At 40.0% G+C, this 15143-nt stretch overlaps 1 protein-coding gene across 1 annotated transcript in view; it reads right to left on the bottom strand.

Annotated features, from left to right (window-relative positions):
- The window catches only part of RNF17 (ring finger protein 17), a gene marked incomplete at both ends in the record, with an annotated part of 162217 nt that overhangs the window by 126244 nt on the left and 20830 nt on the right, over window positions 1-15143 (bottom strand). The window contains 4 exons of the mRNA XM_080689412.1: window positions 1777-1851; window positions 2536-2612; window positions 6304-6475; window positions 12562-12662. Coding sequence (XP_080545538.1) covers window positions 1777-1851; window positions 2536-2612; window positions 6304-6475; window positions 12562-12662 — 425 coding nt within the window. The remainder of the gene's footprint in view (window positions 1-1776; window positions 1852-2535; window positions 2613-6303; window positions 6476-12561; window positions 12663-15143) is intronic.

The following is a 15143-nucleotide window of genomic DNA, read 5'->3' as shown; positions in this document are numbered from 1 at the left end:
ACTAACTTAATGAATCTCAAATACAGCTTCAACACATATATCAGTTAATACTGATCCCTTTTATGTCTTTTGTGTGTGGGGGGGGATACTAGGGATTAAACCCAGGGACTCTACCTGACCTATACCCCCAGTCCTTTTCAGTTTTTATCAGGGCTGGCTGGCTTTCTTTCTTTCTTTCTTTTTCTTTTTGGGTCTGGGGATGGAACCCAGGGGCATTTGACCTCCGAGCTACACCCCAGCCCTATTTTTTTATTCTTTATTTTGAAACAGGGTCTCACTAAATTGCAGAGGGCCCCACTAAGTAGCTACGGCTGTCTGCAAACTGCAATCCTCTGTGTGCCACCACACCTGGCTTTATCAGGGCTCGCTCCTTCTTTCTTTCCTTTCCCTTCCTTTTCTTTTTTGTTTTTATAATACTAGGGATTAAACCCAGAGGTATTCTGTCTTTGAGCTATATCCTCCAGCCCAATTTTATTTATTTGGAAAAAGGGTCTCACTTGGTTGATGAGAGTCTCACTACTTAAAGAGGCTGTCCTCAAGTCTGCGATCCTCCTGTCTCAACCTCCCAAGTACTGGGATTACAGACATGTGCCACCACGCTTGGCTGAGACAGGGTTTCACTAAATTGCTGAGGGTCTTAGTTCAGGCTGTGTGATCCTCCTGTCTCTGTTTCCCAAGTACTGGGATTATAGGCAGGAACCACTACTTCTACATCTTTTTAAAAACATATTACATAAAAGTTAACTATAGAGAATATTTAGCTCTTTAATTTGATACTAAACAGCCTATAACACTAAGCATCAACTTTTCTCTTGGATAACACAGATACTATCAGAATCTAATGACATTTTGCCATTCTTAAAAAATACTTTAACTTTGAACTGGGCACGGTGGTGTATGTTTGCAATTCCATACATAGAATTCAGAAGGCTGAGATAGGAGGATCATGGTTCGTGGACAGCCTCAGCTACTTAATGAGGCCCTTTGCGATTTAGTGAGACCCTGTTTTAAAATAAAGAATAAAAGAATAGGGTAGGGGGTGAAGCTCAGAGGTAGAATTCCCCTGAGTTCTACCCCCAGTACTGCAAAACAAAACAAAACAAAACAAAACAAACAAACAAACCTTAAATCCAGGCAGGGTGGCACAGGCTTGTAATCTCAGCACCTGGGGGGCTCAGACAGGAGGATCCAGGTTCATGGCGAGCCTTGGCTACTTAGTGAGGCCCTTTGCAACTCATTGAAACCCTGTTTCAAAATAGGACTGGGGTGTAGCTCAGAGGTACAATGCCCCTGGGTTCCATCCACAGTACCATAAAAAAAGGAAAAAGAGCCGGGTGTGGTGGCGCACGCTTGTAATCCCCACACTTGGGAGGTGGAGACAGGAGGATTGCACAGGTTCAAAGCCAGCCATGCGTGCTGGCTTAGGAGACCCTGTTTCCAAATAAAAATGTAAAAATGGGTCTGGGAGTGTAGCCCCCAGGTAGAAGGGCTTCCAGGAACCCCAGTACCACCAAAAAAAAAAAAAAAAAAAAAAAGGAAAAAGAAAAAAATACTTTGAGCCAGGCATGGTGGCTCATGTCTGTAATTCCAGTACTTGGAAAGCTTAAGACAGAAGGATCAAAGGTTTGAGGACAGCCTGAGAAAGTAGTGACTCTTATTACCCCAACAAGACCCTGTTTCCAAATAAGAAATAAAATTGGACTGGGGGGTATATCTCAAAGGTAGAATGCATCTGGGTTCAATCCGCAGTAGCACACACTCAAAAAAAATACTTACTTTGTTGAAACCTCAAAGTCAATCTTTCCCATGCTGTTCAACATACAGATAATCTCACTGCAATTCATATTCAACCTAAAATTAAAAAATTAGCATATAAAATGTTCTCTTACAAGTTTACTGCTTTCTCTAACCATAAATCAACTGTTAATATTAAAATAACTACCTGAGTGGGTATGGTGGCACACATTTGTAATCCCAGCATTCAGGAGGCTGAGACTGGAGGACTGTGGTTCAGGCACAGCCTCAGCTACTTAGCGAGGTCCTGCACAATTCAGTGAGATACTGTTTCAAAAATAAAAAAGACTAAAGAATAGGGCTGGGGGTGTCACTCAGAGATCCAATGCCCCTGGGTTCCATTCTCAGTACCACCAAAACAACCCCAACCAATTAAAACACTTAAATATCTTCTAATTTATAATAAATTACAATAATTTTATTTTGGTTGTTAGCTTGGAAACATATTTGACCCCAAATTTGAAGTTATAATTCTTTGCTTTTTAGATAAGTTTAGGCTCCAATACATTGTTTTCCTGTGTGTGGTACTAGGGATTGAACTCAAGTGCATTCTACTTCTGAGCTACCCTTCCCTCAAGCCCTATTTTTTATTTTGAAACAGAGTCTCACTATGTTGCTGAGGCTGCCTACAAACCAGGCATCCTTGTGTCTTATCCTCCCAAGTTCTGTGATTACAGGTATATGTCACTACAATACATTTTTACACTTGTTATAGTCTCCCGTGAGTCATGATTTACTCACCTGGGAGGGTTCCGTGGTTTTAGAGAACTAACTTGTGACAATTCACTCTCAAATGTTAACTTCAAAGTCCGAATGATCTAGAATCAAGAGATGTATTATTTACGTATGGATTTTCTTTTGTAACAAATACTACTGAAAGAATAAGATTTTAGAAGAAAAACATATGTCCTTAAATAATGTATTCAAGGCTTGATTTGGAGCATCCAAAGGAAGTGATGTAAAAAAGTGGTATGAATTTTTCCCCTAATATATATATATATATAGATAGATAGATAGATAGATAGATTTTTTTTTTTTTTTTTGCGGGTCTGGGGATGGAACCAAGGGGCATTCGACCTCCGAGCTACACCCCCTGCCCTGTTTTTTTTTATTTTTTATTTTGAAACCGGGTCTCACTGAGTTGCAGAGGGCCTCACTTAGTAGCTGAGGCTGTCCGCGAACCACAGTCCTCCGGTCTCAGCCTCCCGAATGCTGGGATAACAAGTGTGCGCCACCACGCCTGGCTATCCCCTAAAATATTTAAAACTCTTCTGAAGCCAGGCATGGTGGCACATGCTTGTAATCCCAGCATTTGGGAGGCTGAGACAGGAGGATTGCGGTTCGCGGACAGCCTCAGCTACTTAGTGAGGCCCTCTGCAACTCAGTGAGACCCAGTTTCAAAATAAAGAATAAAAAATAGGGTATAGGGTGTAGCTTGGAGGTCAAATGCCCCTGAGTTCCATCCTGAGACCCATAAATAAATAAAATAAATAAATAAACAAACAAACAAACAAACAAATAAATAAATCTCTTCTGGAGATTCATATTAACAGATACCAGCCAATAAATGAAATAGAGTTACATAATCAGAAAAATGTCAGCTTTCTTTTATACCTGTTTTGATATTTTTGAATATTGTCTCATTCATTCCCCCACCACCTTCTTTCCCTCTCTCTCATATTCATAAGTAAACTAAGGATAAATGCATTTTATCACCTTTTCCCCTTGCCTAGACTTTGGAGGCAGATAAACAAATGGCTTCTCTTTTACACTTTAGTTTAATCTAAATATTTATCTATAAGCGAAACTCTGAGGACTCAAAAGATTGAAAGAACATGGGCATGGTGTTGCATGTCTGTAATTATAGTATTTGAAAGGCTAAGAGGATCACAGGTTCGAGGCCAGCCTCAGAAACATACTCTTAGCAACCTAATGAAATACTATTTCCAAACAAAAAAATAAAAATAAAGACTGATAGAGTGAAATCTACCCCATAAGAGTAAGGTAGAAATTAGCAAAGAGGATCTATGGTTAATCTTATCCTGCCAAACTTCTTTATTAGATGTTTCTATTTTTGCCAATTCTGGACCCTAAGCACAAGAATAGATGATAGGAGAAAGCTGAAGTAACTTGTCTCCTGACTTGTACATTCTAGGAGTAAAGAGAGAAAAACCTCAACAGGATCTTGAATTAAATTTCTCAGTAGGTCCAGGATGAAACCTAATCTGAGTGAACATCTATGGATGAGAAATGCAGATATGGGAGTCAAACTGACTCTTAGGAAAGTTCCTGGATGAGGATTAATCAGGGTAGCACTAATACACCTGCTTATGTTTCATTTTCAGGGACCATGGGAAGGAAGAGTCAGGAGAAGAAGGCTACAAGCTCGGTAAACAGAAAGCTTTTGCTAATGTTGTATCATACCCGTAACACTATGTGAACAATAAAAGACTTTGGAAGTTAAAAAAAATATTCTTGGCTAAGTCAAGAACTTAGCCATGTCTAAATTGTTTATGAGGCCAGGCATGGTGGTACACACTTGTAATCCTCAGACAGGAGGACTGCAGGTTTGAGGCCAGCCTCAGCTACTTAGTGAGGCTCTCCGCAACTTAGTGAGACTCTATTTCAAAAGAAAGAATAAATAACAGGATTTGGGGCATAGCTCAGAGGTAGACTGTTCTAGGTTCAATCCTCAGTATAAAAAAAATAAAACCAAAAAACTCTTTATGAGAAGACAGTAGTCTCTCATTTAGTTTACATTTCTTGTCCTCATTTCTTATTAGTGTCCTAGAAATCTTGCTATAGTCTGGACTCTCCCTAAAGGTCCATGTAATATGGGCTTGGTCCTCAACATGGTACTATTGGGAGTAGTGGAAACTTTTGAGCAGTGGGGCCTAGTGAGAGGATTAGGGTCATTGGGGGTATACCCTTTAAGGACACAGTGGGACCTCAGCCCCTTCCTCTCATTTCCCAGCCACTAGATGAGTTTTTTTTTTCTGCCATGCACTCCCACCATGACATGCTACCAGTGACTCAAAGCAGTGGAGCCAATCACAGACTGAAATCTTCAAAAACGATGAGCCAAAATAACCCTTTCTCTTTCTCTCTTTCCTTCCCTCCCTCCTCCTCTCTCTCTCTCTTTTTTTTTCTTTTTTTTTTTTTTTTTTGTGGTACTGAGGATTGAGACCAGGGGCCTTCTACCTCTGAACTATGTCACCAGATCTATTTTATATTTATTTGGAAACAGAGTCTCACTACTTGCCGAGGCTGTCCCCGAACCTCCTCTCTCAGTCTCCCAAATACTGAGATTACATGTCCATACCACCATTCCAGGCTATTATATTATTTAAATATTTTTTGTGGTACTGGGGATGCAACCCAGGGGCACTGTACATCTGAGCTACACCCCAACCCTATTTTTTATTCTTTATTTTGAAACAGGTTTTCACTGAGTTGCAGAGGGTCTCACTAAGTAGTAGCTGAGGCTGTCCTTGAACTACCATCTTCCTGTCTCAGCCTCCCAAATATTGGGATTACAAGTGTGCCTCCAAATGAGGTTTAAACAAAAAAAATTTTTTGTGGTACTGGGGTTCCTGGAAGCCCTTCTTCCTCTGAGCTACACTCCCAGACCTATTTGATATATTTTTATTTTGAAACAGGGTCTCTTAAGTCCGCAGCGTGGCTGGCTTCGAACCTGCGCGATCCTCCTGTCTCTGCCTCCCAAGTGCGGGGATTATAAATATACACCACCATGCCCAGCATAGGTTTAAACAAATTTAATGTTTGTCTTAGAATAAGAATTTTAAATTCATGCCAATACAGATAATCCATGACTTATGGGAGTTTGACTTATGATTTTTTAACTTTAGAAGAGCATGAAAGCAATATGGGTTCATACTTTGATTGATTTTTAAATGTGGATCTTTTCCCTGGGCTAGTGATATGTAGTCAGATTCCCTCTAGACATGATGAGCAGTAGCTGTGAGCCCCATGATCATGATAGTAAACAAATGACATTCCATAGTGTGCTGTGTGCTAAGCTATCATGCTGGGTAAGTTAGTTGTATTAAACAGTTTTGACTTAAGATATTTTTACCTTATGATGGGTTTAGCAGGATATAATCCCACTGTAAGTAACTCCCTCCATCATAAGTGAAGGAGCATCTGTATAGGTTACTTAGAAAAACAAATTCTTAGTCAGGTGTGGTGGTTCATGCCTGTAATCCTAATACCTGGGAGGCTAAGAGAGGAGGATCACAAGTTCAAGACCAGCCTCAGCAACTTAGACTCTCAATAACTTAGCAAGACTCTGTTTCAAAATAAAAAGGGCTGGAAGTATAGCTCAGAGGTAGAATCTTCTCTTGGGTTCAATCCCCAGTTTCATATCAACATATACAAACAGAAAAAAAGGAAAAAGAAAACAGAAACAAATTCTTTTAAACACCATATTCCAAAGCACTAAAATATTCTACCACAGAACTCATTCACATTGTGAGTTATTAAAATTACCTGATTCAGGTCACAGTATGTCCTCAAAGAAGGTGCTGATTTTAATTCCCTTGCTATCTTCATGGCTGCATCCAAATCATTTTTTTTCTCTTCAATGTAGCTTTTAGCTACTATTAATGTTGTTAAATAATCATCTGTATTTCTTACAAGTTCTTCACACAAATTCCTTTTCCTTCATTTAAGACACCAAAGTTATTTTGCTGTATTTCATAAAAATTTGTATGAAAGCAAATTTATTATCACTGAATAGTATTTGAAAAGTCAATTTCACTTGGTGATGAAATAACATGGTCAAATGAGACATATAATAACTAAACCATATCTGAAAAGGTATTTATTTTTGCAGATCTTGGGATTGAATCCACGTTCATGAACATGCTAGGCAAGTCTACTACTGAGTTACATCATTAGACATTTTTCTATCTTTTGTGGTACTAGGGATTGAATTCAGGGGCTTTCTACCTCTGGGTCATACCCCCCAACCCTATTTTATTGTTTTGTGGTATTGGGGACTGGACCCAGGGGCATCCTACCTCTGAGCTACATCTCCAGCCCTATTTTTTATTTTGAAAAAGGGTCTCTCTCGGTTTTGAGTCTCACTAGTTGTTGAGGCTGTCCTCAAACCTACAATCCTCCTGTCACAGCCTTCCAAGTACTGGGATTACAGGTGTGTGCCACCATGCATGGCCTTTAATTTTTATTTTGAAATAGGGTCTTATTTTGTTGCTGAGGGTTTTGCTAGGCTGCTGAGTTTAGCCTTGAACCTGTAATCCTCTTGTCTCAGCCTCCCAAATACTGGGATTACAGGCATATACCACCACCACACCTGGCATCCCCAGATCCTTTTATTTTTGAGAGACAGGATCTCACTAAAACCTCCAACGTGGGATCCTCCTTCCTCAGCCTCCTGAGTAGCTGGGATTACAGGGGTGCACTACCATACCTGGATAAAAGAGTAATTTTATTAGTTAATAAACTTAACATTGAGCTGGGTGTGGTGGTATACACTTGTAATCCCAGTACTTGGGAGTCTGAGGTAGGACGATCACGGGTTTGTGGCCAACCTCAGCTACTTAGGCCCTCTGCAACTCAGTGAGACCCTGTTTCTAAATAAAGAATAAAACATAGGGCTGGGGGGGGGGGCTCGGAGATAGAATGTCTCCCAGGTTCAAACCTTAGTGCCACAAAAAGTAAGTCAATTAATAAATAATATAAAATAAAATAGCTCGGAGGTGGAACACCCGAGTTCAATCCCCAGTGCCACAATAAATAAGTAAATAAATCAGGTTGGGGGTATAGCTCAGAGGTAGAATGCCCCTGGATTCAATCCCTAGTGTCACACACAAAAAAGAAGAAAATCTAGTATCTATACACAGTAGAGGACTATTCAACCATAAAAAAAATGAAAGCCTGTCTTCTGTATCAATACGGGTGGACCTGGAGGACATTATGTTAAGTGAAATAAATCAACTACAAATAGATAAATACCACACGATCTCATAAGTGGAACCAAAAAAAACCAAACTGATCTCATAGAAGTTGAGGGAATAGACATTCTTAGTGATTGAAGAAAATAAGAGGGGAGAAAAGAAAAGGTCAACTGACAGGTACAATTAGCTCTAGTGTTTCATGGCATAGTAGGGTAAATATAAGTAACAGTGATATAGTATTTATTTCAAAATAGCCAGAAGAGAGGAATTTGAATATATCAAAAAGAATAAAATGTTTAAGATAATGATATACTAATTATAATCAGTTGACCCCTATCATGAATCAAAACATTATATTGACCTGCCAGGTGTGGTGGCACACACTTGTAATCCCAGCATTCAGGAGGCTGAGACCAGAGGATCGCGGTTCGAGGAAAGCCTAAGCTACTTAGTGAGGCCCTCTGCAAGTCAGTGAGACCCAGTTTCAAAACAAAGAATAAAAAATAGGGCAGGGGGTGTAGCTCAGAGGTCAAATACCCCTAGGTTCCATCCCCAGACCCACACAAATATATATATATAGTACCTTATACACATGTTATGTGCCAAACATAAAAAATACTCAAAAAGGGAAAAAACGCCGGGCGTGGTAGCGCACGCTTGTAATCCCCGCGCTTGGGAGGCGGAGACAGGAGGGTCGCGCAGGTTCGAAGCCAGCCGCGCTGGCGTAAGAGACCCTGTTTCAAAAATATAAAATAGGTCTGGGAGTGTAGCCCGGAGGTAGAAGGGCTTCCAGGAACCCCAGTACCACCAAAAAAAAAAAAAAAAGGGGGAAAGACTTGTATACCAAAAAAAAGACACAAAATTCCTTAAAGAAACCAGAGATAAAAATAAATGGGTAGCCAGGTATGGTGGCATACACACACTTGTAATCCCAGTACTTGGGAGGCTGAGACAGAAGGATTCAGGTTGGTTCGTGGCCAGCCTCAGCAATTTAGTGAGGCCCTCTGCAACTTAGTGAGACCCTGTTTAAAATAAAAAGAATAAAAAATAGGGCTGGGGGCATAACTTGGCGGTAGAATATCCCTGTGTTCAATCTCCAGTACCACAAAAAAGGGTAGAGACTCCATACTTACAGATTAAAAGACTCAATATTAAAATGTTAGTTGGACATGATTATGATGCATGCCTATAATCCCAGTACTGGGGTGGTTGAGACAGGAGGATCGCAGGTTCAAGAACAGCTTCAGCAATGCAGCAAGACTCTCAACAACCTAGCAAGACCCTGTTTTTCAAAACAAAAAATAAGCCAGGTGTGGTGGCACATGCTTGTAATCCCAATACTTGGGAGGCTGAGATAGAAGGATGGCAGGTTTGTGACCAGCCTCAGCTACTTAGTGAGGCACTCTGCAACTTGGTGAGACCCTGTTCCAAAAATAAAGAAAAAATAGGGCTGGGGTGTAACTTGGAGGTAAAATGCTCCTAGGTTCCATCCCCAGTACCATCAAAAATAAAAATAAACAAACAAACAAATAAAAAGGGTTGTGAGTGAAGCTTGGAGATAGAATGCCCTTGGGTTCCATCTCCATTACAAAAAAACACAAAAAAATTAAAAATGCCAATACTACTAACCAGAGTGATCAACAAAATGTCAAAATCCCTATCAAGCCGGGCATGGTGGCACATGCTTTTAATCCCCACACTTGGGAGGTGAAGACAGGAGGATCACACAGGTTCAAAGCCAGTCGCGCTGGCTTAGGAGACCCTGTTTCCAAATAAAAAGTATAAAATAGGTCTGGGAGTATAGCCCAGAGGTAGAAGGGTTTCCAGGAACCCCAATACCACCAAAAACAAACAAACAAAAACAAAAAATCCCTATCAAAATCCCAATGACATTTTTTACAGAAATAGAAAAACCCAACTTAAAAGTCACATGGAATCTTAAAGAGACCCTCAGTAACCAAAACATCAAAATAGATAAGTGGGTGGAGTGGTGCATGCTTTTAATACCAGTACTTGGGAGGCTGATACAGGAGGATTCAGGTTTGAGAACAGCCTCAGCAACTTGCGAGGCCTTCTGCAACTTAGTGAGACACTTTCAAAATAAAAAAATAGGGCTGGCTGGGGGTGCAGCTCAGAGGTAAAAAGTCCTTGGGTTCAACCCCAGTACCACATACACACACACAAAAAAAGTTGGAAGACTCATACATTCTGATTCCAGACTTACTACTACTAAGCTGGAGTAATCAAAATAGTATGGTACTAGCATAAACACATAGATTAATGGAATAAAATAGAATTTCCTGAACTAACCATCTACATACAGCTGGACTTTTATTTGTGGTACTGGGGATGGAACCCAGAGGCATTCTACCTCTGAACAACACCCTTAGCCATATTTTTTTATTTTTTTATTTTGAAACAGGGTCTTACTTACTGAGTTGCACTGGGCCTTATTAAGTAGCTAAGAACCACGATCCTATCTCAGCCTCCCAAATGCTAGGATTACCAGTATGCATTACCATGCCCGGCCTGAACTTATTTTTTTTATAAGTGTGCCAGACTATTCAACAATGGTACTGGGAAAATTGGATATTCAATTCAAAAAATGAGGCTGAATCCTTACATTATATATAAAACTTACAAAATAGATCAAAGATCTAAATGTAAAAACTACACGTTTTTTTTCCTTTCTTTTCTTGTGGTACTGAGGATTAAACTTAGGGGCATTCTACCTCTGACATCCACTGCTAGCCCCATTTTTAATTCTTTATTTTGAAACAGGGTCTAAGTTGTAGAGGGCCTCAGTAAGTAGCTGAGGCTTGGCCACAAACCTTTGATCCTCCTGTCTCAGCCTACCAAGTACAGGGATTACAAGTGTGTACTACCACGCCCATCTTGTAAGAACTACAAATTCTTAGAAAAAATATAAATTTGTATAAGAAAATAGGGAAAAACATATTATGTCAGATCTGGCAATGCTTCTTGGATATGACACCAAAGCACAAGCACACAAGAGAAAATAGATAACACTAGATTCGTTAAAAAAAAAAAAAAAAACTTTCATGGACCAAAAGACACTACTAGGACAGGAAATGTTAGCTCAGTGGTGAAGCACTTGCCTAGCATGTGTGAGGCCTTGAATTCAGTACCCGGTACTGTAAAAGCAAAAAAAAAAAAAAAAAAAAGGATACTATCAAAAGTAAAAATACAACCTATTGAGTAAGAGAAAATATTTGTGAGTCATATATCAGAGGATTTAATATACAGACTATATGAAGAATTACCAACAACCCAGCAAACAATTCACTTCAAAAATAAACACAGAAGCCAGGCATTGTGGCACATGCTTGTAATCCTAATACTTGGGAGGCTGAGACAGGAGGATCAGGGTTCGCAGTCAGTCTCAGCTACTTAGGTGAGGCCCTCTACAACTAAGTTAGACCTTGTTTCAAAATAAAGAAATAAAAAATAGGGCTAGGGGTGTAACTCGGAGGTAGAATGTCCCTTGGTTCAATCTCCAGCATCACATACACACAAAAATAAAATAGACACAGGAGCCGGGTGTAGTGGTGCATGCGTTGTAATCCCAGCATTCGGGAGGCTGAGACTGGAGGATCGCAGTTCGCAGACAGCCTCAGCTACTTAGTGAGGCCCTCTGCAACTAAGTGAGACCCACTTTCAAAATAAAGAATAAAAAATAGGGCAGGGGGTGTAGCTCGGAGGTCGAATGCCCCTGGGTTCCATCCCCAAACCCGCAAAAAAAAAAAAAAAAAAAAAAAAAAGACACAGACTTACATTGATAGTTTTTCAAAGAAGATGAAATGGCAAATAAATAAGCACATGTAAAGATGCTTGACATCACTAGTTATTAAGAAAATGCAGATCAAAACCAAGAGATACAAATCATACCCATAAAGATGGCTACTTCTAAAAAATAACAAAGCGCTGGGAACAGTAGCACACACTTGTAATCCCAGTACCTGAGGAGGCTTGAGACAAGAGGATTGTAGGTTTGAGGCAAGCTTCAGCAACTTAGTGAAACCTGTTTGAAAATAAAAAATAAAAAAAGGGCTGAGTGTTTAGCTCAGAGGTAGAAAGCTCCTGGGTTTAATTCCCAGCAACAAAACAACAAAAATAACAATGTTGAGAATATAGAGAAATTGGAACTCTTATTTATTGCTAGAGGGAAAGAAAAATGGTTTATGTAGCCATTGTAAAAAAACAGACTGGCACTTCCTCAAAAAGTTACACAGCCAGGAGTAGTGGCACATGCCCTCAATCTCAGCTACTCAAGAGATTGAGGTAGGAGAGCCACCAATTCAAGGCCACCTGGGCAACTTAGCAAGACCTGACTAAAAACTAAAGGGGTACAGGGAGAATGCTCAGTGGTCTAGCAACCCTAGGTTCAATCCAATCCTCAACCCTGCAATAAATAAATAAATAATAAAAATACAAATAACTTCTCATTTTGAAGTTCTAAAAATCAGTCTGTAGAAAACACCTATTTGGTGGCGCACGCCACCCAGCATTTGGGAGGCTGAGACAGGAGGATCGCAGTTTGAGGACAGCCTTAGCTATTTAGTATAGCCCTTTGCAACTCAGTGAGACCCGGTTTCAAAAGAAAAAAAATTAAAAATAGGACTGAGGGTGTAGCTCAGAGGTAGAATGCCCCTGGGTTCCATCCCTGGTATCGCAAAAAGAAAAGACCTATTATCTTCCAAATTTGTTTAAAAGTCACTCATTACTTTAATCTAAACAAAGGAATAAAATGGTAAGTTAATGTTAAAAACTTCTGTTTCATTGAATCTACATTATTAAAAGCTATTACCTGGAATCAAGAGAAGCAAAAAGCTTATGAAACTGTTTCTCCACAACCTCTATAAGATTCCTTGTCTCTTCTTTTGTTTGATTCTGTATGCGTTCAAGCATCTAAAAAAAAAAAAAAAAAGATCTAATTTGGTATTTTTACTTTTGTAGAAGTTGTGCTTTCAAAATATTTTTCCCCCCTGTGGTACTGGGGCTTGAATGTAGGGGCATTCTGCCTCTGAGCTACACCCCCAGCCAGGCATGGTGGGTGTTTTGTTTTGTTTTCAAACAGGGTCTCATAACCAGGTGTGGTGGCGCACATTTGTAATCCCAGTACTTGGGAGGCTGAGACTGGAGGATTGCAGGTTCGCAGCCAGCCTCAGATATTTAGTGAGGCCGTCTGCAACTTAGTGAGACCCTGTTTCAAAATAGTTAAAAATAGGGCTGGGGGTGTAGCTCAGAGGTAGAATGCCCCTGGTTCAAGCCCCAGTACTGAAACAAACAAACAAACAAGGTCTAAGTTGCAAAGGGCCTAAGTTGCTAAGGATGGCCCTGAATCTGTGATCTTCCCATCACAGCCTCCCAGGTACTAGGATTATAGGTTTGCATCACCATACCTGGCTCAATATAATTTGGAAAGTACTTTTGTTTTTGTGAGGATTCTACCTCCAACCTACATCCCCAGTCCTTTTAAAATTATTTGTGTTCTGAAACAGGGTCTCACTAGTTACTAAGAGTTATCCTAAGTTGCTGAGGCTGTCTTCCAATCTGTGCTCCTGCTGTCACAGCCTTCCAAGTACTGGGATTACAGGCATGTGCTACCATGCCCAACTGAAAGTAGACTTCAAAATAATACCAGAGATGATTATTATCTAATAATAAGTAGAGTAAATTACAAAGTTCAACTTTAAATCCTGGCACTGTATTATGACAAAAAAATCTTTAAAAAAATCCAGATATTTTTTTCTAAACTTTGTTCTTATTCCCTATTGTAGTAAAAATGGCACTCCAGATAGTTGAATATCTGTCAAGATTCTCTAAATTAAAATATCAACCAAAACAAAAAAATTAGAAATCATACTTAAAATGTTAGCTATTTTATATGTTTCTTTGTATTTTTAAAGAGTTTTAAAAACTGTTGTTTGGGAAGCTAAGTGTGGTGGCACATGCTTATAATCCCAGTACTTGGAAGGCTGAGACAGGAGTATCACAAGTTTGTGGCCAGCTTCGGGTACTTAGGCCCTCTACAACATAGTGAGACCCTGTTTCAAAATAAAGAATGAAAGTCAGGGCTTAGGGTATATATAGCTCAGAGGTGCAATGTCCCTGGGTTTAATCCCCAGTACCAAAAAAAAATGTTGTTTGGTATTAATGGTCTCTCTTTTCTTTCCAATTTCTCTCTTTTGAAACAGGAATGTCTTTCCTTATTACTGTCTCACCAATGTGTTTTAGAAGCAGTTAACTTGTCTGGATTCATGGGCTCATAGTTGGGAAGGAATTTTGTCCCTGAGCCTCACCCAGACCTGACTTAGAAGACAAATTGAGATAGATTATAGACTTAGAGTTGATGCTGAATGGGCATTAAGAGTTTGAGAAAGAGTGTAGTGGCACACACTTGTACTCCCAGCATTTGGGAGGCTGAGCCAGGAGGATCATGGTTCGTGGACAGGCTCAGCTACTTAGTGAGGCCCTTTGCAACTCAGTGAAACCCTGTTTTGAATAAAAAAAAAAATAGGGCTGGGGGGTGTAGCTCAGAGGTAGAATGGCCCTGGGTTCCAACCCCAGTACCGCAAAAAAAAAAAAAAAAAAAAAAAAATTTTGAGAAAGTTGGGGATGTGGTGGATGTAGTTTTTCATTTTTGAAAATGAAAGGAAAGCCAGGCGTGGTGGTGTATGCTTGTAATCCAAGTATTTGGAAGCTGAGACAGGAGGATCACAGGTTCACAGTCGGCCTCAACGACTTAGTAAGGCCTTCTGAAACTTAGTGAGACCGTTTCAAAATAAAGAATAAAAATAGGGTTGGGCGTGATGGCACACACTTGTAATCCCAGTACTTGGAAGGCTGAGACAGAAAGATTATACAGGTTCGAAGCCAGTCTCAGTTATTTAGTGAGGCACTCAGCAACTTAGACCCTGTTTCCAAATAAAATATAAAATAAGTCAGGCAAGGTGGTGCTTGCTTGTAATCCCAACATTCGAGAGGCTGAGACCAGAGGATCGCAGTTTGCAGACAGCCTCAGCTACTTACTAAGACCCTCTGCAACTTAGTGAGACCCTGTTTCAAAATAAAGAATAAAATATAGGGCAGGGGGTATAGCATGGAGGTTGAATGGCCCTTGGTTCCATCCCCAGACCTACAAAAAACAAAAAATAAATCTGGGGGGTTAGCCCAGAGATAGACAACCCCTGTATTCCATCCCAAGTTCCAAGGGAAAAAAATAAAAATAGGGCTCGGGATGTCATCTTGGAGGTTAGAATGCCCCTGGGTTCAATCCCCAGTACCATAAAAAAAGAAAAAGAAAAAGAAAAGACAGACAGAAATACTGGTTGGGGGTAGGTGGGAGGAAGGGAGGTGCAAAAGCAGCCTGTTTGGTGTTGAACTGTG

This window comes from Muscardinus avellanarius (assembly GCF_963383645.1).
Source record: "Muscardinus avellanarius genome assembly, chromosome: 2".
Taxonomy (NCBI): Eukaryota; Metazoa; Chordata; class Mammalia; order Rodentia; family Gliridae; genus Muscardinus; species Muscardinus avellanarius.
The sequence above is the reverse complement of the archived record's forward strand: the minus strand, read 5'-3'. Positions and strand labels throughout refer to the sequence as shown.